Raw genomic sequence first — 27,322 nt, forward strand, 5'->3', positions numbered from 1 at the left:
GTCACCACCTGGAGGTTGGCAACCCTGGTTAATCCCCTGCTTAAAATAATAAGAGTTTGTATTTATATCCCCCTTTTCTCCTGTAAGGAGACTTACAATCTCCTTTCCCTTCCTTCCTCACAACAAACACCCTATGAGGCAGGTGAGCTGAGAGAGCTTCAAAGAACTGGTACTAGCCCAGGGGTAGGGAACCTGCGGCTCTCCAGATGTTCAGGAACTACAATTCCCATCAGCCTCTGTGAGCATGGCCAATTGGCCATGCTGGTAGAACTGATGGGAGTGTGGGATCCTGTAAAGGGGTAGGTCACCTGCATGACTCTCCAGATGTTCAGGAACTACAATTCCCATCAGCCTCTGTGGTATGGCCAATTGGCCATGCTGGTAAGAGGCTGATGGGAATGTGGATGGTGAGTTCTCTCTCCTAGGTCCTTGGCTGGCATGTGCTGGAGTGCATAAGCTGATCTAGTTCACCAGATAAGCCTCCACAGCTCAAGTGGCACAGCAGGGAATCAAAACTGGTTTCCAGATTAGAGTGCACTTGCTCTTAACCACTATACCACGCTGGCTCTCTCTCCAGTCCACACCAGGAAGAAGTGTTACAGCTTCTACTGGACCATACCCAGTGTTTTTATTTTGCTGTATCAAAATCTTTCTTTTAAGAATATTGTAGAGATGCAAATAAAAGTTCCGTAAATATGACAGTACTACTTGATCTTTTATTGTATTGTGAACTGCCAGTTTCAAATGAAAGTACAATAATTGCAATTAATAAAGTCTCACTTGGACTCTCTGGCGTTGCGCATGCAGAGGCCTGCTTGCGCCTAGGTGTGCGCACGTAGCCCAAGTGTGACCGTCGCACCACATTTCATCCCTTGCCGCTTTATGGGCTGCCGCTTCAGGGTGGGTGCCAGGGCCTGCAGGTAGGCTGGGACTAGATCCAAGCTATTAGTATAAGCAAGAGGCACATTTTGGAAAGCAAAAATGTCAAGAGAAACAATGGCCCAGATCCAAAAAAACCCCCAAATCACTAGCACAATTAGTTCTGCATGCCCAAGGGGTTTTTGGAAATGTCTTTCCTGAACAGTGGCTTACTATGCCACATTAGTTACAAAACTGTTACCCAGAGGAACTTTCAAAAAGCAATTTGCAATATGGCTTGGAGTCTGAGGGGAACGTCTGAAGTCCTAGTAGGCTAATTCAAGCCTTGGCTATGCCTGATATAGCTTTTTACACCCTGGCCAATACTGTTCCAAACACCACTCTTGCAAAAAGAAAGTTCCATACTCTTTCACGAGGGCTTTCGTTTTGATTTGTCTATCTGCGAAAGAGGTGAGAGGAGAACATCCCCCTAAAGACACCCCTCTACTCAATGGGAACCTAGGATCACCAGGCAAACTCACTCTGACCCAAGGGCTAGATCAGGGGACTGCAACCTGTGGCTCTCCAGATGTTCATGGACTACAATGGACTACAATTGGCCATGCTGGCAGGGGCTGATGGGAATTGTAGTCCATGAACATCTGGAGAGCCGCAGAATACAGAGCTAAATGGAGAAAGTGAGTAGTCCACCAGCCCAGACCCTGGAGCTAGATAAGATGAAAGGGTAGTGAGACTGGGCACTTTTCAAGGATTCCCTTCTCTTGAAGGTCCAAATGGCCAGTTCACTTTCTCCTTTCAGAAATAAGCCACCAATTGGCATGTTTACTCCCCACCTTTCTCCCAAGTGGAGACTAGAAGTGGCTTACATTATTCTCTTCCATTTTATTTTCACGACAACTATCAGATAGGTTAGCCTAAGGCCCCCTCCGCACATGCAGAATAATGCACTTTCAATGCACTTCGCAGCTGTGCAGAATAGCAAAATCCACTTGCAAACAATTCTGGAAGTGGACTGAAAGTGCGTTCTTCTGCATGTGCGGAAGGGGCCTAAGATCGAGTGACTGGGCGAAGGCCACCCAACCAGTTTCCATGGCAGAGACGAAGGGATTTCAAACTGGGTTTCCCAAATCCTAGTCCCACACTCTAAGCACTACACCATGCTGCCTCTCACCACCAGGCTTTCAAAGTCCCTCTTAGGGTTTTTAGAGGCCCTGGCCTGAAATGAATTTTAACTCTGCCAGTGTATGTCATGGTTTTACCAGATGGCTCTTAACCTTGTTTGAACTGATAGCTGCACAAGGCAATTTTGGAACAGCTGCTCTAAATTGTTTGATTGTTGATAATTAATAGAAGACAGATTCTTTTACATTTATCCTTAGCCGCTTGGACTATGATTGAGCTGATCTGTTGAAGGAAAAGCAGGCCACTCGGGACACTTTACAAGCTAACAAGTTTTATTCTGCCATAAACTTTCATAGTCTAGAATCTGCCATTCCCCTCCCCACATCTCCAGCCATAAAAGAACTGCCTAGGACCTAGGTAGGATCCACTCAATACACTGAAGACATGGGCTAGAAGTCCACAAAGCAAATGAAATGTGATAATCTTTAACTCCTGTTTTCATTTCGAATAGGTTTGCATAAAGGTGGTCTATACAGTGAATAAATAAGAACAAACAAAGAACAAACAAAAAGGTAAAGGGTCTGGAGTCCATGCCCTACGAAGAGAGGCTTAGGGAGCTGGGGATGTTTAGTTTGGAGAAGCATGGGTTAAGGGGTGACATGATAGCCATGTTGAAATATTTGAAGGGATGTCATGTCAAAGAGCGAGCAAGCTTGTTTTCTGCTGCCTCAGAGACTAGGACTGTGGTGGCGAACCTTTGGCACTCCAGATGTTATGGACTACAATTCCCATCAGCCCCTTCCAGCATGGCCAATTGGCCATGCTGGCAGAAATGATAAATTATAGTCCAACATCAGATGGTCCTAATAGAACCTAGATATTAATGGATTCAAGGTGAAGGAAAAGAGATTCCTCCTAAACATTAGGAAGAACTTCCTGACCATCAGGGCTGTTCGACAGTGGAATTCACTGCCTCGGAGAGTGGTGGAGTCTCCTTCTTTGAAGGTTTTTAAAGAAAGGCTGGATCAGCATATGTCGGGAGTGCTTCGATCGTGTGTTCCTGCATAGCAGGGGGTTGGACTTGATAGCCCTTGTGGTCTCTTCCAACTCTATGATTCTAAATCAACTTGTTTTCTGAACAATAAATGTACTATTTCCTCAACACACACCCAGCAAGTCTGCTTCCTTCGCAACAAAGCCCCACACCCAGAACTATTAAGCCACATCTAAACAGGCTGAATATCCCTGCTCCCACAGCCCAGTGTATCATTCTTATCACAAGGACTAAACAAGAGTTCCTTATAGTCTATTTTTCTCCTTTAGCATCTCATTTCACAGTCCCTTCCCATAAACAAGAGGGCACATCTGATGCAAGGGAAGGGGGTTCAACAGGTTTAGCCCCTAACCAGCTGTGTTCATAAATACATCCCTTTAAGAAGAAGAAGAATAGTTTGGATTTATATCCCCCCTTTCTCTCCTGCAGGAGACTCAAAGGGGCTTACAATCTCCTTGCCCTTCCCCCCCTCTGGCTCTGACACACCCTGGGGTAGCTGGGGCTGAGAGAGGCTCTGAGAAGCCTTGACTAGCTGAAGGTGCAACTGGCATGTGTTGGAAGTGTACAGGCTAATCTAGATTCCCCAGATAGAAGCCTCCACACAGCTCAAATGGCTTAGAGCTGGGGATGAGCCAGTTCCTCCAGATTAGATACACGAGCTCTTAACCTCCTACGCCACTGCTGCTCCTTTAATGTGCACATATAGTGTTTCCCTGAAAATAAGTCAGGGTCTTATATTAATTTTTGCACCAAAAGATGCATTAGGGCAGTGGTTCTCAACCTACCTAACGCCACAACCCTTCAATACAGTTCCTCGTGTTGTGGTGACCCCCAACCCTAACATTTATCCATTTTACAGATGGAGAACACTGATGCAGAGAGTCTTAGGTGACCCCTGTAGAAAGGGTTTAAACATTAAAGTGCTGACCCACAGGTTGAGAACCCACTGCTTAGGGCTATTTTGAGGCCCTTTACTAGTCATTAAGGCGGTTAGCCCCCCTCACCTGCGTGTGATGTAAGCCCATCCCCTCATTGGCAGGAGACACCCCTGCTGGATCACACCATCCTGATCTGTAACTACCGGTAGGGCTTATTTTTGGAGTAGGGCTTATATTTCAAGCACCCTCCAAAAATCCTGAAAAAATCATGATACGGCTTATTTTCGGGGTAGGTCTTATTTTCAGGGAAACACGGTAAATGGCTGCCTTTCCCTCCTTTGAGAAAATGGAGTGCAAGCTATTATTGTGGTTCAAACAATACCTGCCCCACTCCCTCCCTCCCCAGAGACACTAGGTGGCCTCCAATCCATTGAAAAGTATGCACCCTGCGTAGTGAGTGAAGAATGGGGATGCAACACATCTCTCTTTTCATATATGGATATATGACCACTTGCTCTCTCTGCCCAGCTTAATGGCAGCCATTTTGCTAGTCTCTTCAACTTCAGGGGAACCCCAATGCCTTTAAAGGAAAGTGTTATAGATTCACAGTCTATTAAATAGGAGTATATTGTGTCTGTTTTAGTGCTCGCATGGAAGTCTAGGGTAACCCACTCGCTAAACAAACACACCCCCAAGACATGAGGCAATTAACCCTACTTACTCCTTGTATCCCGGGTGGGAAGACATATTGGATGATGATGGTGCCATATTTCTCATAACCCGGGAGCAGCAGACTCGAGTCCTTGGAGACCAGCATGCGCCCGTTCTCAGGCTGGTTGCCCACCAGTTGCCCGTAGAAGCGCCCGCACATAGGGCAGGCTTTCTTGACTTGCAGCGCTCGAGTGATGCAGTCCTCACAGAAGGAGTGCTTGCACTTCTCGAGTGTCTTAATGTTTTGGATTTCCCCCAAACAGATGGGGCACTGGCTGTCCTGTTCCTCCTCCCCTCCCCGTGAGCAGCCGGCTACCCCTCCGCCACTACCGACCACTCTTGGCCCGGAGGTCTGCTGCCCTCTGGAGATCAAGGCGGTGCCTCGGCGGTGAAGCTCCACCGTCCCGTGCTCTCGGTTCTTCTCCATCAAGGCCATGCAGCCCATCAGCTCGCTCTGGCGTTGGGCCTTCTTCAGCTCTTTCTCTGTCTCCTTGAGCAGGGCCTTAAGGGCCTTGCGGGCCAGGTAGAGGCCATTGCTGGGCCCATGGGCAGGCAGAGTAATCTGCAGGACGTAGATCTCGGAGGTTTCCCCATCAATCAAGATGCTGACCTTGTTCTCTTCCTTCAGCTTGACCAGCTTGGCAGAGCTCTCCTTGGTCAGGAAGTCCCAAACGTGTTTATTTACTGTGAGCCTGTTTTTGGTGGTGCCTCCACAAGCGGCCATCCTGGATAAAACAAACGATACTGGCGGGAGAAGGACAGAGAGTCACCCAAGCTGCAAACAAGCGGCTTCAGACAGAACTATGTGCACAAACACATACACACACAACCCACCCCATAACAGCACTATTAATTAGGATTTGGGGATGTTGTCGGTCCTTTTGCAATTTTGTTTTTGCTGAGCATATGGAACCCTCCCCACCCCGCCCCCCAAAAACCCTGCTATTAGCAGACATGCAAAATACAGCTAATTCCTGACTCTTATCCAGCTAATTCCTATCTGACGATCTGCATATGAAAAGCACAGTTTTCCAACATTCCACTCCATTCTTCCGACCCCTGGAAGCATCGTTCCCATTCTTCCCCATAAGTAAGGACAAAAATCACTCTTTCCTCTCAGCGGAGCTACGTTTGAAAAACTGGGAAGAGGAGATACTTCCGTTCTTTTGGCTATTCTCACTCCAGCCCCTTCCCGCCTATTTAAGGGCTATCTCCTGCAGAATACTGTGAAGGCCCCTTAAGTTTCTTTCTCATTTCTGCAGGCCCATGAAGTAGCACAACCTTTACCAAAGAAAACCAGTCGGCCCAAGCATATAGTGCAGTGGTGGTGAACCTATGGCACACGTGCCAGAGGTGGCACTCAGAGCCCTCTCTGTGGGCATGAACGCACAGAGTTCATCATGTGAGGGGGGAGAAACACCCCCCCACACACACACACACAATTAGGCTTGTCTGGGCCACTGGGCATGACGTGTGCGCACCATGGCGAGCAGGGAGGACTAGACTGGCGGGCCTGGTGCCTGTGCTCTGGGTGGCTGCTGCCCGAAGTGGGGGCAGAGGCAGAGGAGGCAGAGGTCCCTTCCGCACACACAGAATAATGTGTTTTCAAACCACTTTCACAACTATTTGCCAGTGGATTTTGCTATTCCGCACAGCTTCAAAGAGCACTGAAAGCAGTTTGAAAGTGCATTATTCTGCATGTGTGGAAGGAGCCAGAGATGCTAAAGAGGTGCAGAGCGGAGCCAACCATTTTTTTCTAAACTAAAACCTCAGTATTCAGGTTAAATTGCTGTGTTGGCACTTTGTGATAAATAAGTGGGTTTTGGGTTGCCGTTTGGGCCCTCGGTCTCAAAAAAGGTTCGCTATCACTGATATAGTGCTTGTCAGGAAGTCAACCAGGGTTGTCACCCTGCAGGTACTTGCAGGCAGTGGTGGGATTCAAATAATTTAACAACTGGTTCCGAACTTCCAGCGGTGGGATTCAAATAATTTAATGGCCAGTTTTCTGCCCTAATGACCGTTTCAAGTATAAAAAAAGATATACCGAAAGGTAGTTTATTATTTCATACCGTTAATACTTAAATAAGAACCAAAAAGAGAGATGCACAAAACTAGATTATGTTATGAGAAAGAGTTTTCAAACATTAATGAAAAAACCTGCTTGGAAAACACAGATCCACAAAGATCCTCATTATTTTTGCACTAATTCACCCCAAAATCACCACCTCTCAGAACAATGCCAGTTGAGCTAGTGGGGGGGTGGGGGTGGGGGAGGCAGGCAAGGGGAGGTTAGGAGTGGGGAAAATGGAGTGTCGGGTAAAGAGAAGGCTTCTGCTGGGACCCCAAAGGTCCCACTGGCCTTTTGGGGGCAGTGGGAGGAGAGGGGAGGCTTCTGCCAGCCCCCCAAGGATCCCACTAGCCTTTGGGGTGGGGTGGGGGGAGGGGGAAGGCTTCTGCCCGGTGGTTGTAGTAGTGCACTGCCGACCCAGCAGTGCCGTGAGTGATGCAGAAACGTTGGGGCCTTCCAACAGCAGGACCTGCACGGCCTTGCAGGTCGCATCTCACCCCCACTCCGCATCCCCCCATGAAGCACGGGGCATGAACTGTCTGGCTCTCATTCACCGAGCGCAGGGACAATGGTCTTGCTCCCAGGTGAGGATTAGGCTCAGACGCGATGCGGCTCTGCCTCCGCCTGTAGTAGATGAGATCATGCATCACATAATGATCTCCCGACCTCCCGCTCTCCCGGAACTCCCCCCAGTCCTCCCCCCTACACGCCCCCCGATGGAAGTGGCACAAGGTGCCAGGAACCGGCAGACGGGGGACTCGCTAGGAACACGGACCTCCGGTCTCCCGCTGCTGGCGATCTCCACCAGATGTTATCTCCGCGTCTCGTCTCGTTCTTACGCTGACCGCGTGGGTCGACTACAGGTGGTGCCACCCTCCCCCTCACTTTTGGAGGCTCTGTTTCAGTTTCAGGCAGCTGGCAAGACCTGGAAGTCTTCCTCCCACTCCTGCCTGGTAAACTCCACTTTCCAGGCTGGCCTCGATCCCTCCCTTAAGGGTTTTAAAGGGAAAGGTCCTCTAAAGGGGAAAAGTCCTCTTAAAAGTTAAGGTGCTTTCTCTTTAAGAGCCTGGGTTTAAGGGAGAGGCAGAGAGGCCTGGCTGGTAACAACCCGTTCGGTGAAAAAAATTAGCTACCGGTTCTAGCAACCATTGTGAGCCGTCTGCATCCCACCTCTGCTTGCAGGGTACTTCTAGGGCCGTGGTGGTGAACCTATGGCACTCCAGATGTTCACGGCCAATTGGCCATGCGGGCAGGGGCTGATGGGAATTGTAGTCCATGAACATCTGGAGTGCCATAGGTTCGCCACCAATAGGGCATTATGAAGCCCCCCTTCATCAAACCCTGCCTTTCCCTGGCCCCACCCCCAAAATCCAGCCATTTCCCAAATTAGAGTTGGCAACCTTAAGCAAGCTACTGTATTGCAGCAAAAGCTAGGGCCAGTTTCATGAGGTGTGAAGTGTTGAGTCACCATGTATATGACGTCGTGAGGTAAACCAAAAAGGACACTTAAAAGCCCATGATTCTCAGACCCTTTATACATGCATGATTTACCGTTGGGCTGTTTGTTTCGCAGTGGGTTTTTCTCTGGTTTCTTTTTGTGTTTACACCTGGGATTCTCGTGCTGTAAAGTGTCCCTTGCTGAGCTGATCCACCACTTTGCCCGCCCACTGCTTCCTCGTTCTCTCTGTGCCGTCTGTGGAGGTTGCCTGCTGCTTGGGGGGGGGGGGGGGTTGGAGGTGGTGGGGAGACATGCTATCTAGGGTCTAGCATTACTTTCTTAGAACATTTTTCATATCAGTATCTTTCTTCCTTGGTCTCTTGTGTCTGGGCTTGAGGCAGCGGGTCTTTTCTTTTAAACAGAGGAAGTCGAAAAGCCACTGGGAGCGGGGGAGGTTTGCAGAGGAAGAGACTAGAAAACTTGCAGATGGAAAATTAACTGGCTAGTATGGGTATGATTCACACAATTTGTTCATTGTCAATGTACTTTGCAAATGAAAACAAGTTTTCAGTCACAAAGGCCTCTCATACAGAATTTCACGAATTTGAGGGGCTTCCCTAACACCTACCTTAAAAAAAAATCACTTTAAAAATATTTCAGAACTATCTCTGCATGAAACACTGTTCTTGGCAAACAGACACCAAATGCTGCCTTCACCAAGGACAGGGTAATTCTGTTGCATTTCTACACTGTGACTAGATAAATCAATCAAATCTGAGTCAGAGACATGGCAGGATTACCCACACTCCAGATGACACATGAATTAAAGCAGGCCACGTAACATGCTGAGATGCAACAGGCAGGCTCTTCTATGACTTACAGGGATGGCCAACCTTAGGTGATCCAGATGTTCATGGACAACAATTCCCATTTGGCCATGCTGGCAGGGGCTGATGGTAATTGTCATCCATGAACATCTGGAGCACCATAGGTTGGCCACCCCTGACTTAATACTTTGGCCTCAACTACATCTTTGATTTTATTTTTCATAGCATTCTAGCTGTGCTTACAGGTGTGAGTAATGGCACACACTTGGAACATTACTTCCCTTGTGATAGATTTGGTGATAACAACTAAAATTTAACAAGTATAAAAAAACTGAAGCGAGCCCACAATACAACTTCCAAATTAAAACTAGCTGTGGAAAAAGCTGCCAAGTCACAGGCGACTTATGGCAACCCCATAGGACTTTCAAGGGAAAAGACAACCTCGTGGTTTGTCATGGCCTGACTATGTGTAGCAATGCTGAACTTCTTCTGTAGTCTCCCAACTAAGTACAAACCAGAACTAACCCCATTTAGCTTCCAAGATCCAATGAAATCAGGCTAGCCTGGGCCAAAAATTAGGCAACAGCAAATCCCAATGAAGGTGTTTCAAAGGTAGGCAACCAGAATCCATTTTATTACAGGTATCTCCCATTCCCCAGAGTCCAGATAGAGAGAAAACCAAGAGAAGGGCATTGTGATTTCTATTTCCAGGACAGAATATAAACATTGTCAACTATGAATGAACCTTATAAAGGCTGGAACCAACACATTCAAGAGGACCGAGCATTTACTCAATGCTCTTGATAAAATTTATATCCACTTCCTGATTTCCCACAGCTCCTCCTACCCTTTCAGAACCAAGAGGATCAAAGTGGACTACTTGAACCCAGAAATCCAAATCTCCTTGACCGCTGAGCCCTTGGCAATCTCTTTCACTCCACATTTCCCCACAGTGTGGTATAGTGGTTAAGAGCAGGTGCACTCTAATCTAGAGAACTGGGTTGGATTCCCCGCTCTGCCATTTGAGCTGTGGAGGCTAATCTGGTGAACCAGATTAGCTTGTGCACTCCGACACAAGCCAGCTGGGTGACCTTGGGCTAGTCACAGTTTCGGAGCTCTCTCAGCCCCACGCACCTCACAGGGTGTTTGTTGTGTGTGGGGGAGGGAAGGGAAAGGGGTGGAGGGGGTATAAATCCAAACTCTTCTTTAGAAAATGGTGGAAAAGCTGATAGTCTACTTCAGGAGCCTCCCTCAAGAGGACTAGGATGAAGACCAATAAAGATACCTAAAGCTGCATAAAAAGAAAGATGGGAACCTCGGTTTGTCTACCTTAAGGAAACTAATGATATTAAACATCATCACATTGCATGCTGAATTTTATATCAAGCATAAAATCATATACAGGATGAAATGGGTGAACGAATGGCTTCAATTGCTCTCATATTTAGCGATAAATAGCTAAAAATGATTATCTGGATGACCAATGTTACAGGAGAAGACAAGGGAGGGGGAATATAACTCATTAAATGTAATAAGGGAGATAATGAAATTGTCTTAGTCTGCTGATAATGGTCTTGCTGGTGTGTTACAGAAGGTTTACGAATTGTTATAAAAAGTGAATAGTAGTGGATATAGTAAATAGGAATTTTTTGTAAACATTTGTGCGATTAAAAACAATATTGAAGGCTTTAATATTTTTTTAAATTTTTCTTTAGCCTTTGTTTGGCATAAAAGGTTTTAATATTGTAACGTAATAATCTATATTTTGTAAGGATTGCTAAATTGTCATCTATTTATGTTGTATAGCAGCTTGATGTACATGACAGTGATCTTTTGTTGGAAATAAATTTATTGGGGGGGGGAGAAATCCCCTTGAAAACAATTTTTTTAAAAAACTGCTTTAAAACATTAGCAGTGGTAACAAGCAACGATATAAATATGTGGGTATGTTACAAATCCAGCAGATCTGCCAAAGAACTACATACAAGCTGGGAATAGGAGGAATGTCATGTCAAAGGCAATATGCAATGACTTTCTTAATCGACTGTAACCTCAGTCCAACTCATTCAGATGTATAACATTTGTTGGAAGCTGCTCTGAACCAACAGTAGGTTTTTATACGCAGCTTTTCTCTACCTCGAAGGAGTCTCAAAGCAGCTTAAAATTGCCTTCTTCTCCCTTCCACATAACATACACCATTGTGAGGTAGGTAGGGCTGAGAGAGTTCTGAGAGAACTGTGACTAGCCCAAGGTTACCCAGCAGGCTTCTTGCGCAGAGGAGGGGGAAACACACCCAGTTCACCAGATCAGAGTCCACCACTCACGTGCAGGAGTGGGTAATCAAAACCGGTTCTCCAGATTACAGCCCACTGCTCTTAACCAGTACACTACATCACCGAGTTTGTACAAAAGGAAGATATTGCTGTCCCACACATGCCCTGACCTGGATAGCCTCAGGCTAGTCTGATCTCCTCAGATCTCAGAAAATAAGGAGGGTGGGCCCTGGCTAGTATTTGGATGGGAGACCTCCCAAGGAATAGCAAGGAGACAGGAAATGACAAGCTACCTCTGAACATCTCTTCCCTTAAAAACCGTAAGGCAGGGGTGTCCAACTTTGGTGCCCCAGATGTTCATGGACTACGATTCCCAACAGTCCCTCGGATGGGAATCGTAGTTCATGAACATCTGGGGTACCAGAGTTGGACACCCCCAGCCCTACGGGATTGCCATAAGTCAGTTGTGATTTGACAGCAAAACAAAACCCACACATAATGGATATTTATAATTAAAAAGTAAAATTAAACAAGTCACATCAAAACAGATACAGAGAAGGTGCGCAGGGTCTACTCCAGAAGGGGGCAAACCTAGCGATGTCTTCAGCTCGAAGACAAATGCCACATACTGAAGAATTCATTCACACTCCTAGTTTCGACTTAAATTGATTTGAAACAAACTTAGCTCTAGAAATCCGAGGGAGGGATAGATCATCATTTTTAAAAAAAAAGGAGATAGGGGAAGGGCTCAGTGTTTCCTTGCAGTCTTCCCCCCCCCCAAAAAAAACCAGTTCCTCTCCACCTTGGGTTGCCAGCCTCCAGGTGGGTTCTGGAGATCTCCTGGAATTACAACCCTTTTCAGATTACCATAATCAGCGCTCCCTCCCCTTCTGAAATCCCCCCTCCATGGAATCTCCCCCCCTCCATCCCCAGGAATTGGCAACCTCCCCCACACCTCTAGTTCAAGCTGCTTCCTTCCCAAAAGCAAAAGGGATACATTCTTTACATCCAGACCCGGGCAACTCGGATCTTCAGCGCTGAAGGGCTTCAGCAGTCGATCTCTAGTTGCCCCCTCCTCCGGAATGGAAAAAACCGCCCAAAGAAGACGAAATGAAGCCCTGGGAATAGACGAGGGCCCACCAAGCTCTTTGGGGACGTACCTGGCGAGCCCATGGGAGAGGCTGAAGGCGAGCAGCGGCCGATTGTCGGAGTTCAGCGGAGCTGCGCATCAGAAACTGCACCGAAGAGAAAGAGGAAGGGAGGAAAGAATGAGAGCGAATTAGTCCCCTCCCCGCTTTCTCTCGCTGGATCCCTCCAGTCCTCCCCCCCACCCACACACACCTTCCTTTTACACGAAAGATGGGCACGGGGTCCCCGGACAGAGATCCCCCCCCAGTTCCCCCCCCAATTCCCCCCACCCTTCCCCACGCTTGGCTTCCCTGCCTTCGTTGGCTGGAGGTGGGTCTTTGTTATCAAAGATCTAAAAATGATGTCATGGCTTACAGCTTTTACAGCCTATCAGACTTTAACAGTGCAATCCTAAAGAGAGTGACTCCAGTCTGTCACCTGTTCATTGCAATGGGCTCGGGCAGGAGCAACTCAGCTCAGGATGGCGCTGTAAGATGATTAGACCCGTTTGTGCACAATGCAGCTCATGGTTTAAAGCTGGAGTCCGTCCAGAACAAGGCCGGGCTCTGCACCCCTGCCCCCATATCCAGGGGATCCAGCCTCGTTACTGAGCCCACAAAATGTATTATACTGAGTCAATCCACACACAATTTTTGTTTTGCAGGCATGGTGAACAATTCTTACAGTAGGACCATCAGATGCACTGCTGAGCAGGCAATGGTGTCGCCAGCGTGGTGTCGTGGTTAAGAGCAGGTTTGATTCCCCGCTCTGCCATTTCAGAGCTCTCACAGGGTGGTTGTTTTGAGGGGAGGGGGAAGGAGATTGTAAGCCCCTTTGAGCCTCCTTACAGGAGAGAAAGGTGGGGTGTAAATCCAACTCTTCTTCTTCAATATAAGCACCCCATGTACCCATGGTTGGTTTCAAAATGAGCGTGCACTGGCTTTTTCTTACAAATGCATTAATTAAGGATGCGTGAACAGGAATGACTGAATCAGACCCTTGGTCTATCAAGGTCTGTATTGTCTCTTTGGACTGGCAGTGGTCCCGTAAGGCCTAGAGCAGGGGTAGGGAACCTTTAACACTCAAAGAGCCATTTGGACCCGTTTTCTATGGGAAAAGAAAACACTTGGAGCCGCAAATAATTTTTGACATTTAAAATAAAGATAACACTGTATATATTGGGTTTTTTAGCCTTTTACTCCGCTCATTCTGAGAAGCGCGTGGATGCGTCCGCCCTGCTGCCTGTAGGGTGGGCAAGGATGGGGCCAGCGGCTCGGCCTCACCGGCCGCTGGGAAAGCGCCCGCTCCGCTCCAACAGGGCAGGCGAGAGGGGAAGCCCGCGGCGTGGCCCAGCCGGCCGCGGGCAGTTGGTGCACCCACCCTGCTGCCTGCAGAGCGGGCAAGGATGGGGCCAGCGGCTCGGCTCGTGGAGCCGCAGTGCAAGGGCAGAAGAGCAGCATGCGGCTCTCGAGCCGCAGGTTCCCTACCCCTGCCCTAGAGCAAAAGTCTTTCATATCAACTACTGCCTGATCTTTTTACCTGGAGATGCCAGGGATCAAACCTGAAATCTACATGCCAAGCAAGTGCTCGACAATGCCTTCCTCCTTGCAGGAATTACTTTCTTTCCCCATCTTTCTTCCATGAACTTGTGGGGTCTTTAGAATACGCAAGATGTCTCTCCTTGTGAACACTAGCTGGCTTAGCTTGAGCAGGATATTTGATTTATACGCATTTAGTCCACAATCTGATGCTAAGAATAAGTCTGTTTTTGAGACCCAGTGTAGTGCAGTGGTTAAGAGCAGGAGGACTCTAATCTGGAGAACCAGGTTTGACTCCCCACTCCTTCACATGAGCAGCAGACTCTTATCTGGTGAACCAGATTTGTTTTCCCACTCCTATATTCCCGCTGAGTGGCCTTGGGCCAGGCCCAGTTCTCTCAGAACTCTCTCAGCCCCACATATCTCACAAGGTGTCTGTTGTGGGAACAGGAAAGGATGGAGTTTGTAGGTCACCTTGAGTCTCCTTACAGGAGAGAAAGGCAGGGTATAAATCCAAACTCTTCTTCTTATTCTCTTCTTTTGAGAACTCATGCAGTTTACCAGAATTCAGAAGAGAAAGAAACAATTTGTAACCCATACTTCCAGTTTTCAGTACTGGGGCTGAGAAAGTAATATTTGTTTCCATTTAACTGCTGATATCATTTATACCCTGCCTTCCTCCCAATGTAGACCCCAAAGTGGTTCTCCTCTTCTCCTCCCCAGGAGCAGCAGTGGCGTAGTGGTTAAGAGCAGGTGCACTCTAATCTGGAGAACCGGGTTTGATTCCCTGCTCTGCTGCTTGAGCTGTAAAAGTTTATCTGGTGAACCAGATTAGTTTGTGCACTCCAACACATGCCAGTTGGGTGACCTTGGGCTAGTCACAGCTCTCTGGAGCTCTTTCAGCTCCACCCACCTCACAGGGTGTTTGTTGGGGAGGGGAAGGGAAAGGAGATTGTAAGCTCCTTTGGGTCTCCTTACAGGAGAGAAAGGGGGGATATAAATCCAACTCTTCTTCTTTCATTTTATCTTCACAACAGCCCTGAGAGGAAAGTTCTACACTGTGCTGGTTGTTGGCTTTTTTAAAAAGTTGCCATATTCTTGTCACTTTTTCTTTTTTACAAATAAACTCTCATTTACAGCATTGTTTTAAACATACATCATGACCAACAAGAATTATGTCAACAATGCAGAATATGTAATAAATGAGGAAAAAATTTAACACAGCTAAAGTTGGAGAATAACACCATGGCAAGAAAGTACAGGTAACTTAAACATCAAACCGACAGTACAAATTCCTTGACTGTAACCAAGGGGAAAATCTTTCTTAATACAATAAAACTTTACATTGATTTAGGATTCCGTAACTATTGGGAGTTTTGTTCTGTTTCGCCTGAAGTAACCACATCTGCTTTCTCACTGCTAAAGTTTGCCAGATGTAATTGAAACAAGAGTTTCTTACTGATGTATCTGTGACTCTTAACATTTTGCAACAATAGTTTTCTTAGCTGCAAAGTACAGATGGACAGTAAGTGCTCTATGTAGTGAACCATTAAATTTAGAGTGCTTATAATAAGAGTCTACTTTAACGCGTGTTTATGCCGAACTTCATATGAAAACAAAGGGTAACTCCTCCATTTTATTACACAACACCCCTGTGAAGTGAAAGGCCGCTTCAAGACGTTCTTTGCGCCCCCAAGTCGCTAAGAGTGTTGGCGGCGTAGTGCCCGCTTCGCGACGCAGTTGCAGGCAGGCTAAGCGGAGGCCGCTGAAGAGGCATGCTCCGCGACGATTTCCGTCTTGTTTTCTCATTAATGTTGTTGCCCGTTGGCTCGATTCGTTCACGCTGCCCTCCGACTTCTGGGAGGCCTGGATGATGCGTGGGCGGGCTCCGCACGCTGTTGCGGCGAATAACAAGGACACCGGGAGTAGAACGGAGGAGGGCGACGCATCTTCTCCCGGGCGGCGCCGGGTTCGCGACCGCGTCGCTGAAGCAAAGACGCTTCCTCCCCAACAACAACCCTTTAAAGTTGTTTAGCGCCTGATTTCTGGGGAGGGAAGGCTCAGGTTCCGCTGCCGGGCGCTGCAGCAGCCAGGCGAACAGCGCCTGGGGGGGCTACGCGCTTTTATCACCAGGCTCAAGCATGGCTAAAGGAAACGCCTTAGGCCGTTCCATACACGTACTCATGCGCTTAAATTAAGCCAAGGTGCTGGCCGTGGGGGTGCAGCTCCCACTTCATATAGCGTGCAGGCAGAATAGCCGGAGGCAGCCCATGAAGCTGACTCCCGCCTCAGACATCTCTTAAAGCCTCTCCGTCCTACTCCCCACAATGTCCTCGTGTCCACCTGCTGGCCTCCAGGCCCTGCCACCTCCGACCCTGGAGGTCGGAGGGACAGTGTGAGAACTCGGCAACAACAATTCTTCTTGTCGTGAATTAAAGCGAGGAAGAGAGGCGGCAGCTATCTTACCGGCAGTTGCGCACCCGATGCAGCGGAAGGCGGCTTCCTCAACAACAACCCTTTAAAGGGTAAAGTTGTTGTTTAGAGCTGACCTGACGCCGCCCTGGGGAGTGGGAAGCCCGATTCAAGGTCGCCCGGCTGCTTTCGCGTTGCAGCAGCGGGCCTGAACAGCGGCCTGAAGTGGCAAGTTTTACCGCTGGAGCCGTCGTTTATGGAGCTGTCTTGAGCAGCCTTGGATTTGAGAGAGAGAATGACTGTCCCAAGGTAAGTTTCTAGGCGAGGAGGAATTTGAACCTGGGTCAGCCTAGTCCAACAGTTTACACTTCATCTGGCCCTCATCAAAACTGCAAATGGTTCCACCATAGCTACTCTGGGGGTAGGTGCATCTGTAAGTTATGTAATAAATCCACTCTGCACCAATAGTGCTCTCAGTACTAATGTACCACATATATTCTTAAGCTTTGTACATCAATAAATATTTAAACATCAACTAAAACATCATCATAATGCCATAATTTTTCAACTCTTTACATGTGGCACAACATCAGTACACTTATCAGCAAATTCTATTATCACAATTCAAACAAAAAAGGTTTCACCTCTCTGCCAACGCACAGCAACATGCTATTCAAACCAAACATCTAATATATTTCCAAAGAACCAGACTTAACTTCATGGCAACGAAGTCATGAGCACCTCAATTAAAGACACAAGGTAGTTATTTGCAGGCAAATCAGCCTCTGGCTTGGTTGACTTTTTGAGAATTTCCAATTGGCCCACTGCATTTAAAATTAGTCAACCCAATTAAATAATCTCTCTTGAGCTCCCCAACTCTTGTTTTTCAAAACACACCACAGGTGTTGTTTCTACTTCCAAGCTCCACCTCCAAATCATCAGAAATTTCTCAAGCCAAACCCCTACATGCTCTAATAACCTAGGGCTGGGATAACAAGAATGGCCAAGTATGTGTATTCTTGACAATGTTAGGCTGATTCCGCACGGGCCAAAAACAGTGGTGTGAAAACGGTGTGAAAACAGTATAAACCCTTTTACACCATTTTAAACCCATTTACACCATTTTCACACCGTTTTCACACTGCTGTTTTTGGCCCGTGCGGAATCAGCCTTATAGTAAGCCATGATCCACAACATGGACATCTTTTTCCACATGGACTGCAAGAAGCTCCCACAGTAAAGAGGAGGCACCAAAACAACACCGTGTCCATATTGGCCGTGTCCTATCTGATTCCCCTTTCCCCACCATTATGAATGTGCATGTGCTCAAGTGACAACTGACAATGGCAACCTCAGCAAGAGCTTTCAAGGTAAGTGAGAAGCAGAGGTTCTTTGAAAGCCAGCGGGGTGTATTGGTTAAGAGAGGGTGCATTCTAATCTGGAGAACTGGGTTTGATCCACCACTCCTCGACCTGAGTGGCAGAGGCTTATCTGGTAAACCACATGTGTTTCTGCACTCCTACATTCCTGCTGGGTGACCTTGAGCTAGTCACATTTCTTGGGAACTCTTTCGGCCCCACCTGCCTTACAAGGTGTCTGTTGTGGGAAGAGGAAGGAGCCCCCTTGAGCCTCCTTGCATGAGAGAAAGATGTGGTATAAATCCAAACTCTTCTTCTTCTTTGCTGTTGTGGTCCTCTGCAGAGTTGTCTGTGGTGGTCTCAACACTGGTTGGTCACAAATTCCCTGACACATCACATGAAGCTGCCTTATATGGAGTCAGACCATTGGTCCATCAAGGCAAGCCTTGTCTACTCAAACTGGTAGCAGCTCTCCAGGGTCTCAGGTGGAGGACCTTTATATCACCTGCTATCTGCTCCTTTTAGCTGGAGATGCTGGGGCTTGAAACTGGGACTTTCTGTGTGCCAAAAGGAGGCTCTGCCACTGAGCCACAGAGATCAGAACATCAGGCCAGATGCTGATTTCCAAGCTTTAAAAAAGATGAGCATTGCTATACAGAAGTTGATTCCATGTGGGCACCTAGGTGACTCCCCCATGCAGGTTGCTGCAGGTGCTGAGCGTGCACCCCTGTCTATTTCATCATGTCCCAGTCAGTGGTGGGATCCAAAAATTTTAATAACAGGTTCTGATGGGGGTGGGATTCAAACAGTGACATAGCGCCAATGGGGCTGGGCGGGGCGTGACGGGTGTGTGGCCGAGCATTCTAGGGGAGGGGCATTCCTGGGCGGGGCTGTTCCCTTTTACTTGGCTATTACTGTAGCCATTTTTGTTAAGGGCAAAAGCTATGGGCTGCAGAAAAGAGACAAGTTAGGGATTGTCTGTCAATTTCCATCTCGCTCTGAATTGAAGGTAAGTGTGGGGGGTGGGCGCTGAGGGTTGGGGGGTAGGGGTGGGGTGCCATGGCGGAAGGGGGGCCGCAGGGAGCCCTAGGGGGCAATTTTGCATTTCCCACTTGACGAGATTTGTTGTACCCAGGAATAGAGATTACTCCCTTGTCCCTAGTGGAGTTAATCATTAACAACCGGTTCTCCGAACTGAGAAAATTTTAATAACCGGTTCTACCGAATAGGTGCGAATGGGCTGCATCCCACCTCTGGTCCCAGTGTAGTGTGAAAGCACCTCCCCAGTTACGGCTTCCTGCCACATGTACACTCAGAGGCTGTGGGTGCATTAAGAACAAGGGACAGCCTACACACTTCCTTATAAGAAGCCAGTATGATACAGTGAAGAGTGTTGGGCCCAGATGGGAGTCGCCCAGGTTCAAATTCCCACTCAGCAGCAAAGCTCTCTGTCACCCCAGGGCCTAATTCACACATGCAGGGGAATGAGGTGGTAGAACACAGAAGGGATAGGAAGCACTTCAGTCTGGTGGTGCTGGTTTTTTTTTTCCAGCAGTGGCGTATCTATGGAGGGACAAGGGTCATTTAACCCAGGCACCAGGATCACATGGGGATGCACTATGATCCACCTAACCACTTTGCCCCCTGCCCAGCCCGCATCTGAACTCCCCTGTTGCCGCCTCCTGCCACTAGCTGCCTTCGACGTTTTGGTCTGCTTTGCAAACTTGACCTCGCAACAGCAGAATCTTCCCCTGTACTTCATAGCTGTGGCAATTCCTCCCTAGGGAGAAGAGCGGGGTGTCACAAAGCTCAGCTTCTCCCCCTTTCCAAGGATTGGAGCTAACCATTCTCCTTGACAAATTAGGTGGCTCCCCCACCTGCAAAAGTGCCTAGCTGTAGCCAGCTTGGACGGGCAGAGGGGCTTGGTTTAGCATGCCTGACCCTCTCCAGGAATGTGGATAAGAAGAAGAGTTTGGATTTATATCCCCCCTTCCTCTCCTGCAGGAGACTCAAAGGGGCTCACAATCTCCTTGCCCTTCCCCCCCTCACAACAAACACCCTGTGAGGTAGGTGGGGCTGAGAGAGCCCCGAGAAGCTGTGACTAGCCCAAGGTCACCCAGCTGGCGTGTGTGGGAGTGCACAGGCTAATCTGAATTCCCCAGATAAGCCTCCGCAGCTCAGGTGGCAGAGCTGGGAATGAAACCCGGTTCCTCCAGATTAGATACATGAGCTCTTAACCTCCTACGCCACTGCTACTCCAAGGCCCTACCCCCAGTGTGTTGCTGGCTGTGCCACTCAGACAGAAAATGCTTGGGGTTGGGGGGGTTGTGGTGGCACAGGAGCAACAGAGGAGTTCAGCGGGGGCAGGGTGGGGGAGTTCAACAGGGGCTGGGATGCCACTGGATTCCAGTTTTCAACACACTTTTACATTAATTTTTAAATTTTCATTCATACCTTTCTCTCCAATGGGGGTCCAATGTGGCTTATATCATTCTCCTCTCCACCATTTTATACTCATAGCAACCCTATGAGGTAGGTTAGGCTGAGAGCCCCAGGCCACCCAGTGAGTTTCCATGGCATGAATGCGGATTTGAACCTGGGTCCCCAGATCCTAGTCATTTCAAATGGAAAATCAGCACAGCAAAGAGATAAATTCTCCCTCTCCCTTTGCTTGCTATGCTGGCTTTCTGCTTGCAGGGAGATTTTAACATAAGTGTTTCTGTGTGTGTGCTAACAGCTGTCAAGTTGTTTACGAACTGTGGTAACCCTATGAATCAATGTTCTCCAAAATGTCCTATCATTAACAGCCTTGCTCTGACCTTGAACCTGAGGGCCATGGCTTCCTTTATAGAGTCAATCCATCTCATGCTGGGTCCTCCTCTTTTTCTGCTCCTTTCAACTTTTCCTAACATTATTATCTTTTCCAGACACTCTTGTCTTTGTGGCATCAGTTAACTTGCAGGGTTGTTGTCACAAGGCCACTGTAAGCCCTTCCAAACAAGTACAAAAAACAAGGTATGCTTATTTTTCTTCAGAATCCACCTCTTTGAGAAAACCATAGGCCTTAATTACTTGTTTCTAACAGAATGAATACTTTTACCTTTGATACCGTGTTTCCCCGAATATAAGACAGGGTCTTATATTAATTTTTGCTCCCAAAGATGCGCTATGTCTTATTTTCAGGGGATGTCTTATATTTCTGTATTCTGTTCGTCAGGCATGCTTCCAAACAAAAACTTTGCTACGTCTTACTTTTGGGGGATGCCTTATATTTCGCACTTCAGCAAATCCTCTGCTACGTCTTATTTTCAGGGGATGTCTTAGGCCCCTTCCGCACATGCAAAATAATGCGTTTTCAAGCCACTTTCACAACTGTTTGCAAGTGGATTTTGCCATTCCGCACAGTTTCAAAGAGCACTGAAAGCAGTTTGAAAGTGCATTATTCTGCATGTGCGGAATGAGCCTTATATTCGGGGAAACAGGGTACCTGGTTGCTGTGAACATTTCTATACTGTAGGCTTGGCCTAGCATGGCCCAGCTAATAGGAACCAGACCATGAGACAAAAAATGTTAATGTTGTTCAATATTTCTTCCTTGAGGTATAATTATAAGGAGATAATTCCCCAGTGACTCTTCTCAAACACCATCAGTGGTTGTAGAAGCTGACCTTTTTCAGCTAAGGGCATTTTGGGGACAGAGAGACACAGATGTGATTTCCTAATCTTGACTGGGAATGAATTGTTAAGCAATGTCTCTGTTTAAGTATCCTTCAACATTCAAGGAACGGAACACCTTCTCCCTGAAGGGAAAAACGACAAGACTTGTTCTCTCGCCTCCAAAGGAAACCAACCCAGGAGACATTGCCCCTGGAATTTGGTTTGCTCTGCATGCATTTTCTCACATTTAGTCCCTTTAAACCCTGGCCTCTTTCCTTCTCCTAGTCCTCCTGGAAAGCCTGGCCTACTTGCTTAGATAACTCGTGTGCTAAATAAAACCAACCCAACCGCACACAAGATCTGTGCCCCCCTACTGGCAGCTAAAGTTGGGCCTTATATGCCACGTCACGTCAAGCTGAGGAATTCTCGCTTCTTTTGTCATTACCGCACAAAAGGATGTGGGTGCTGCGTTTCCTCAGCATCACCATGCCCAGAGTCTAGACACCCAGGGTGAAGGGATTTACTTCTTGAAACAAGGTTTGGATGGAAGAATTTTCCAAGTCAACAAAAGCTGAGGTAGAAGGAGAGAAAGACTCTGAGGGGAAGGAAATTCCTCTTTCAAGAACAGCAAATTCTTCATTAATCCTTTGATTTTGTTCCTTCAAACACAGTTGGTGGACCTGTGTATCTTCTTGTGAGAGGCGGACATGTGTAGATGTATTCTTAAAAGTGTGGCAAGGATAGCCTGAACAAACCTTTGCTGCAGTCTAGAGAAAGGTGTTGCTGTTTTCAATTTTACTGTTATTATCTTCCCCAGTGAGTCATGCAACCCGCTATTTTGAATAATGCTTTTTATAGGGTAGGGAGCACTGGGGATGAATTTATGGAACCGGGGGTGGGGGGGTGGCGGCCTGACAACGTTAGGAAGCCATGCTCTAACTACTAAACCATGCTGGTGCTATACTATGATAGGATACAGTTACTGATGGGAGGGGGGGCATTCTTTAATTTATGCTGCTTCTTTTTGCAATGTAATCTTCGCTATACATCCAAGATAGGTCTATAAATGTTGTTAAGAATCTTACCACCACCATCACCACCCCAGGTCTGCAGAAGTGCTGCTTTGATACGAAAAACATCTGCTGGAACTTGGGTTGCCAACAACCTGGTGAAAACATGCCCTGCCCCTTTGACAGATGCTTCATGAGATATTATTTACCAAGTGATGTTACTTTGTCTATGTTAGGAAAAGCTTCAATTGCCCATTTTCACAAATAAAGTCTCTGCTCAAGAGGCAAGACTTCCCCCCCAAGGTTGTTGGCAATCCAGAAGTGTCCACCCTTGTAAGTGTTATTCTTTCCTAAGCCCTTTGGTGTTGATACCTTTAGAAATGAGTAGCTCAGGATGGCCCAATCTTGACAGATTTCAGAAGCTAAGCAGGGTCAACTCTGATTAGTATTTGGATGGAAGACCACCAAGGAAGTCCAGTCTTGGTACGCAGAGGCAGGCCATGGCAACCCACCTCTGTTTGTCTCTTGTCTTAAAAACCCTACAGGATCATCACAAGTTGACTGCAACTTAATGGCAATTTCCAGCAACACCAATTCCATTTAGGATTGCACTATATGAGAGAGCTTATGGGAGAAATTAATTCTGGAGCAAGGCTAACCTCTCCTAGGAAGAGTTAGCCCTCAGGGGCTCCTTAGCAGGTCTTGCCATCCCAGTGTCCTCTGCCCTGTCTATCTTAATCTTCTACACAAGTAACCAACAACAAACAGAATTCGTGCACAACAAACAGATTCGTGAGCAACAAACAGAATTCGTGCACAAACAGCAGATGCAAAGCCTCCTTGGCTCCCTCGACACAGCACTAGCCTAGGGTTTGATCACAAAGGTGACAGGAGTCATAGTTGCACAGAGTTGTCCTCAAACTGTGGAAGCACCAGCATAGCCTAGAGGGAATGATGACCAAGCCTGGATGATTCCTGGATTTAAATCCTTCTAACTGTGGCTCTCATGTGACACCCCTCCGCACAGCATGGCTTAGCCGGAGTCCGAGAAATCCTTTCAGTGGCATCTTCAGATAAAACAGTTCTGACAGTTTCACAGTGCCATCCAAAGCAGAATTGCACAGTACAAAGCCCACTGACTTTGATGGACCTAGAAGTGTAGGACTTCGTATAGGATTGTGCTGCTATTCCATTAAAAGTGAGTGAATGGATCTACATAAAAAAGCAACACACCAGCAACAACTGGAGTTAACAAAAGAGTAAAAGCTATTTTGAATTCTGTGACTATACTGATCAACGCACCATTTTATTTTGGACACAGAATTAATTTATTTCTTTTTAAAAGCAAGATTCTTGCCCTTAAAGGGAAAGATAGGGATGATCAAAAGAGATACATAAGCCCTCTTTCCTCTTTGGCTTCAAAATCTACATATTTAAATATTGGCTCAGCTTCCCACCCATGCTTCCATGCACATTCATTCATTAATCCTTTCCTTTTATTGTATAAAGGTAAACTTTTTAAAAATAGTTGCTTCTTTGGAGGGCAAGACCAAATAGTTGCTTCTTTGGAGGGTGAGAGCAAGTGAGAGAGGGAAAAGAGTCCATGAGTTCATTGGTACTAGCCCATAGGAACCTGCCATGGGAGATCTCCGCATTTTAAGCAGCACTGTGTGGAAAATTTACACACCCACGCTTCCAAAGAGCTTGATTTGGAACATCATCAGTGTGTTTGTTTACAAAGCAGCAAACCTGTTTCCATCCTGACCTGGATGGCCCAGGCTAGCTTAATGTCATCAAATCTCAGCAGCTCAACCAATTTGGTGCTGATAAGTATTTAGATGGGAGACCACCAAGGAATAACAGGGTCTCTATGCAGAGGAAGGCAATGGCAAACAACCGTTTGCAGTCTCTTGCCTTGAAAACTCTACGGGGTTGGTTGCAACTTGATGGCACTTTACACACACAAACAAACCTCTTTCCATCACTGTCACAGCAATACATTCACACATCTTCTAAGCCTGGCTACAAGGAAACCTACTCCCTGCTGATTAAAGGGCTTTCCTTGGAGCAATTTCTGTTGGTCCAAGACAGTGGCTTTCAAATTGTGTTCCAGGGAACCTCGGTGTTCCTCAGAAGTTAACCAGAGACTCCTCAATGAGATAATTGATCTCTCCGGAATAGACGCTGTTTACAGTCTAGTTCTACACATGCAACAGGAAGAGGTGGTAAAACAGGCCATACCACTTAAGACTTCAGGCAAGGGACATCACATTTTTAATGCTCCTCCAAGTAAAAAAAAACTACCTGCAGTAAAAAAAATGAGCGCATCAGGCCCTAGTCTAACCTTTCCCATGCTTTGCAGGTTTTCTACTTATAAAGCATTATTAATCGAAAGGAATACAATCCCTCTCCTCCAATCTCAAGTGCCCTAGACCATCCTACCACCTCAGCACTCTGTCACCTTGATTCTGCCGCATGTCTACACCAGGCCTACACCAGGACTAAATTTTCACTGCAGTAAGCAGTCACGGTACTATTCATTTTATAGCTGTTTACAAAATTTGTATCCTGTATCCTTTCTGCCCTAACAAGACCCACCAAGTATGTTCTAGGTCCCAGTTCTTGTGATCAGCATGAGGTTCCAGTCTCCAGTTATATTCCCTACAATATACCTCACAGTCTTCTGCAAAATGCTTGGTATCTACGGCAGAAATACTTGGATTTCTCCACGGATGAGTCTATACAAAAAGGATTCCCTGAAAACATGAAGTTTGAAAGCCACCAATGGAAGAGAATATTGGCTTTTTGATTGGATTTATTCTATTTTTAGGCCACCCTTCCGCAATAGGATCAGGGCAGCTTACAATAAAAAAGTGTTAAAGCAATAATACCATATATGTAACATAATATGATCTCCAGCACCACATTCTCTAACATTTCAAATAAAATACCACTCACACTCTCAGATCTATCACTCAAGCATTCAGAAGGGGAAGGACAGACTAAAGGACAAACAATGGGGAACGTTGAAGGAAAAAGGAAACAGGGGTGGAAGGGAGGCCAGATTACTTAGAACCCATTGCTGTCTTCAACCATAGGCAGAACAGCTTCATTTTACAGGCCCCGTGGCACTGTAATAAGCTCTGGATCTCACTTGACGGAGCGTTCCACCAGGTTGGGGGCAGGGCTGAAAAGGTCCTGGCTCTGGTTGAGGACAACCAATCTTCAGGGCAGGGATCACCAGTAGGTTATCATTCACCGAACATAGGGCTCTTTGGGGGACCTACTGGGAGAGGCATGGCAAAGAACTGATTCTGTGAGCAGAATGGTAAAATGGTAGAATCTCAGGTATGCAAAGAGTTAAGGCTGGTCACACATGACTCAGATATTTAGATGTTTTTAACCACATTTCTAATCTAATGCCACTGTTGATATAATTATGAGACAAGCATATCGCCACTGTAACATCTGTCCAAAGTAACAGATGACTAGTCCCATGTATGGCACACAGTGATAAACAAATAGAATATAACTGATATGTTTCAGAATAACAGTTGTGATAGCAAGCAAAATTATAAAAGGATGGAAAGAAATAAGCACCTACAGATTTGGCAGGATTTGTTTCCTGGGTTAATGTGAGTAGGCCTCAGTCTTACAGCTTAACTCCATTCACCTTTACTCAAAATTAAATCCGACTTTGTTCAATGGAGTTCGTTTCTGAAGAATGGATTGAAGGCACGTGATACCCTGCAGGTCTGGTTCTGATCAGTAACACGTTTCTTGCAGAGGAGTCGTGGCGCAAGAGAAGAGCCTCTGCTTTGCACACAAAAGGTTCTGGGTTCAATCCTAGGCATCTCCAGTCAAACAGACCAGGCAGCGGATGAGGTGAAAGACCCTGGAGGGCAGCGACCAGGCTGAGTGGACATACTGACCTTGAAGGACTGATGCAATGTAAGGAAACATCATGTGTATCTTCATGTATGTGTACTCTATCTTAGGCCAGAGGACAGTATTTCCACTCAAGGGGCTTTTGCCTTGGAGAAAGAATCACTTAACTTAGATGAAACCTCCCTAGATTGGAGGGAGGCTTTGCCCAGTGAACCAGTAGGATGCATGCCAGTGTCTTGATGGGAAGCCCTCCGGGCAACCTGGTGGGTTTCAACACCTTACCATTCCAACGAGTTCAGTTTTCATTCAAAAGCTGGCATACTCCTTCACAGACCTACAAATGAGTTACTAGCCCACAACAGTGTTTAGCACAGTGGTGGCGAACCTTTGGCACTCCAGATGTTATGGACTACAATTCCCATCAGCCCTTACCAGCATGGCCAATTGGCCTTAATATGTAGCTGGCCGATGGAAAGTAGGAGTATAGTCCCTCTATCTGAGTGCCAAAGGTTGCTCCTACCCTGGGAGTAGCAGCTGCCAATCTACAAATGCTTACATTATTCTGGGCACATGGATAGCTGGAATGTATAAATGAGAAAGAACCCTCTCCCAGGTAATCTCTCCTCAGTGTCCCTGCCTGGTCAACCTAGAAGTGAATCTTACCATAGAAGACCCAAGTAGGAAAGGTAATATCCCACATAACAGAATTTGGTTCATGAAGAAAAACACTAGCATTCCTGAACTGTGAAGCCTTCAATATATATGACAACTATTTAGATATTTATATCCCTTTGTCCCCAGTGTGGAACCCAGATCAGTTCCTAACATTGTTGTCTTCTCTGGCATTTTATTCTCATGACAACAGTCCTGCGAGGTAGGTTAGTCTGAGAGAGCCACTGGCTGAAGGTCACCTAGAAAGTTTCTGTGCCACACGGGAGAATTCAGATCTAAGTCTTCTAGACCTAGTCCAACCACTACACCACACTATCTACATCAAAACCCTTGACTAATTCAGCTGGAATGTTTTCCTACTTTAGGTAAGGCTCAGCTCTGAACCAATCAGGTACAGAGATCTTGGTCTG

At 46.8% G+C, this 27,322-nt stretch overlaps 1 protein-coding gene across 1 annotated transcript in view; it reads right to left on the reverse strand.

Annotated features, from left to right (window-relative positions):
• The window catches only part of DTX3 (deltex E3 ubiquitin ligase 3), a 38,650-nt gene that overhangs the window by 8,804 nt on the left and 2,524 nt on the right, over positions 1-27,322 (reverse strand). The window contains exons 2-3 of the mRNA XM_048490501.1: positions 12,411-12,485; positions 4,655-5,388 (exon numbers count right to left, since the gene is read on the reverse strand). Coding sequence (XP_048346458.1) covers positions 4,655-5,388; positions 12,411-12,423 — 747 coding nt within the window. The 5' untranslated portion in view covers positions 12,424-12,485. The remainder of the gene's footprint in view (positions 1-4,654; positions 5,389-12,410; positions 12,486-27,322) is intronic.

This window comes from Sphaerodactylus townsendi, linkage group LG03, assembly GCF_021028975.2.
Source record: "Sphaerodactylus townsendi isolate TG3544 linkage group LG03, MPM_Stown_v2.3, whole genome shotgun sequence".
In the NCBI taxonomy this organism is placed as follows: domain Eukaryota; kingdom Metazoa; phylum Chordata; class Lepidosauria; order Squamata; family Sphaerodactylidae; genus Sphaerodactylus; species Sphaerodactylus townsendi.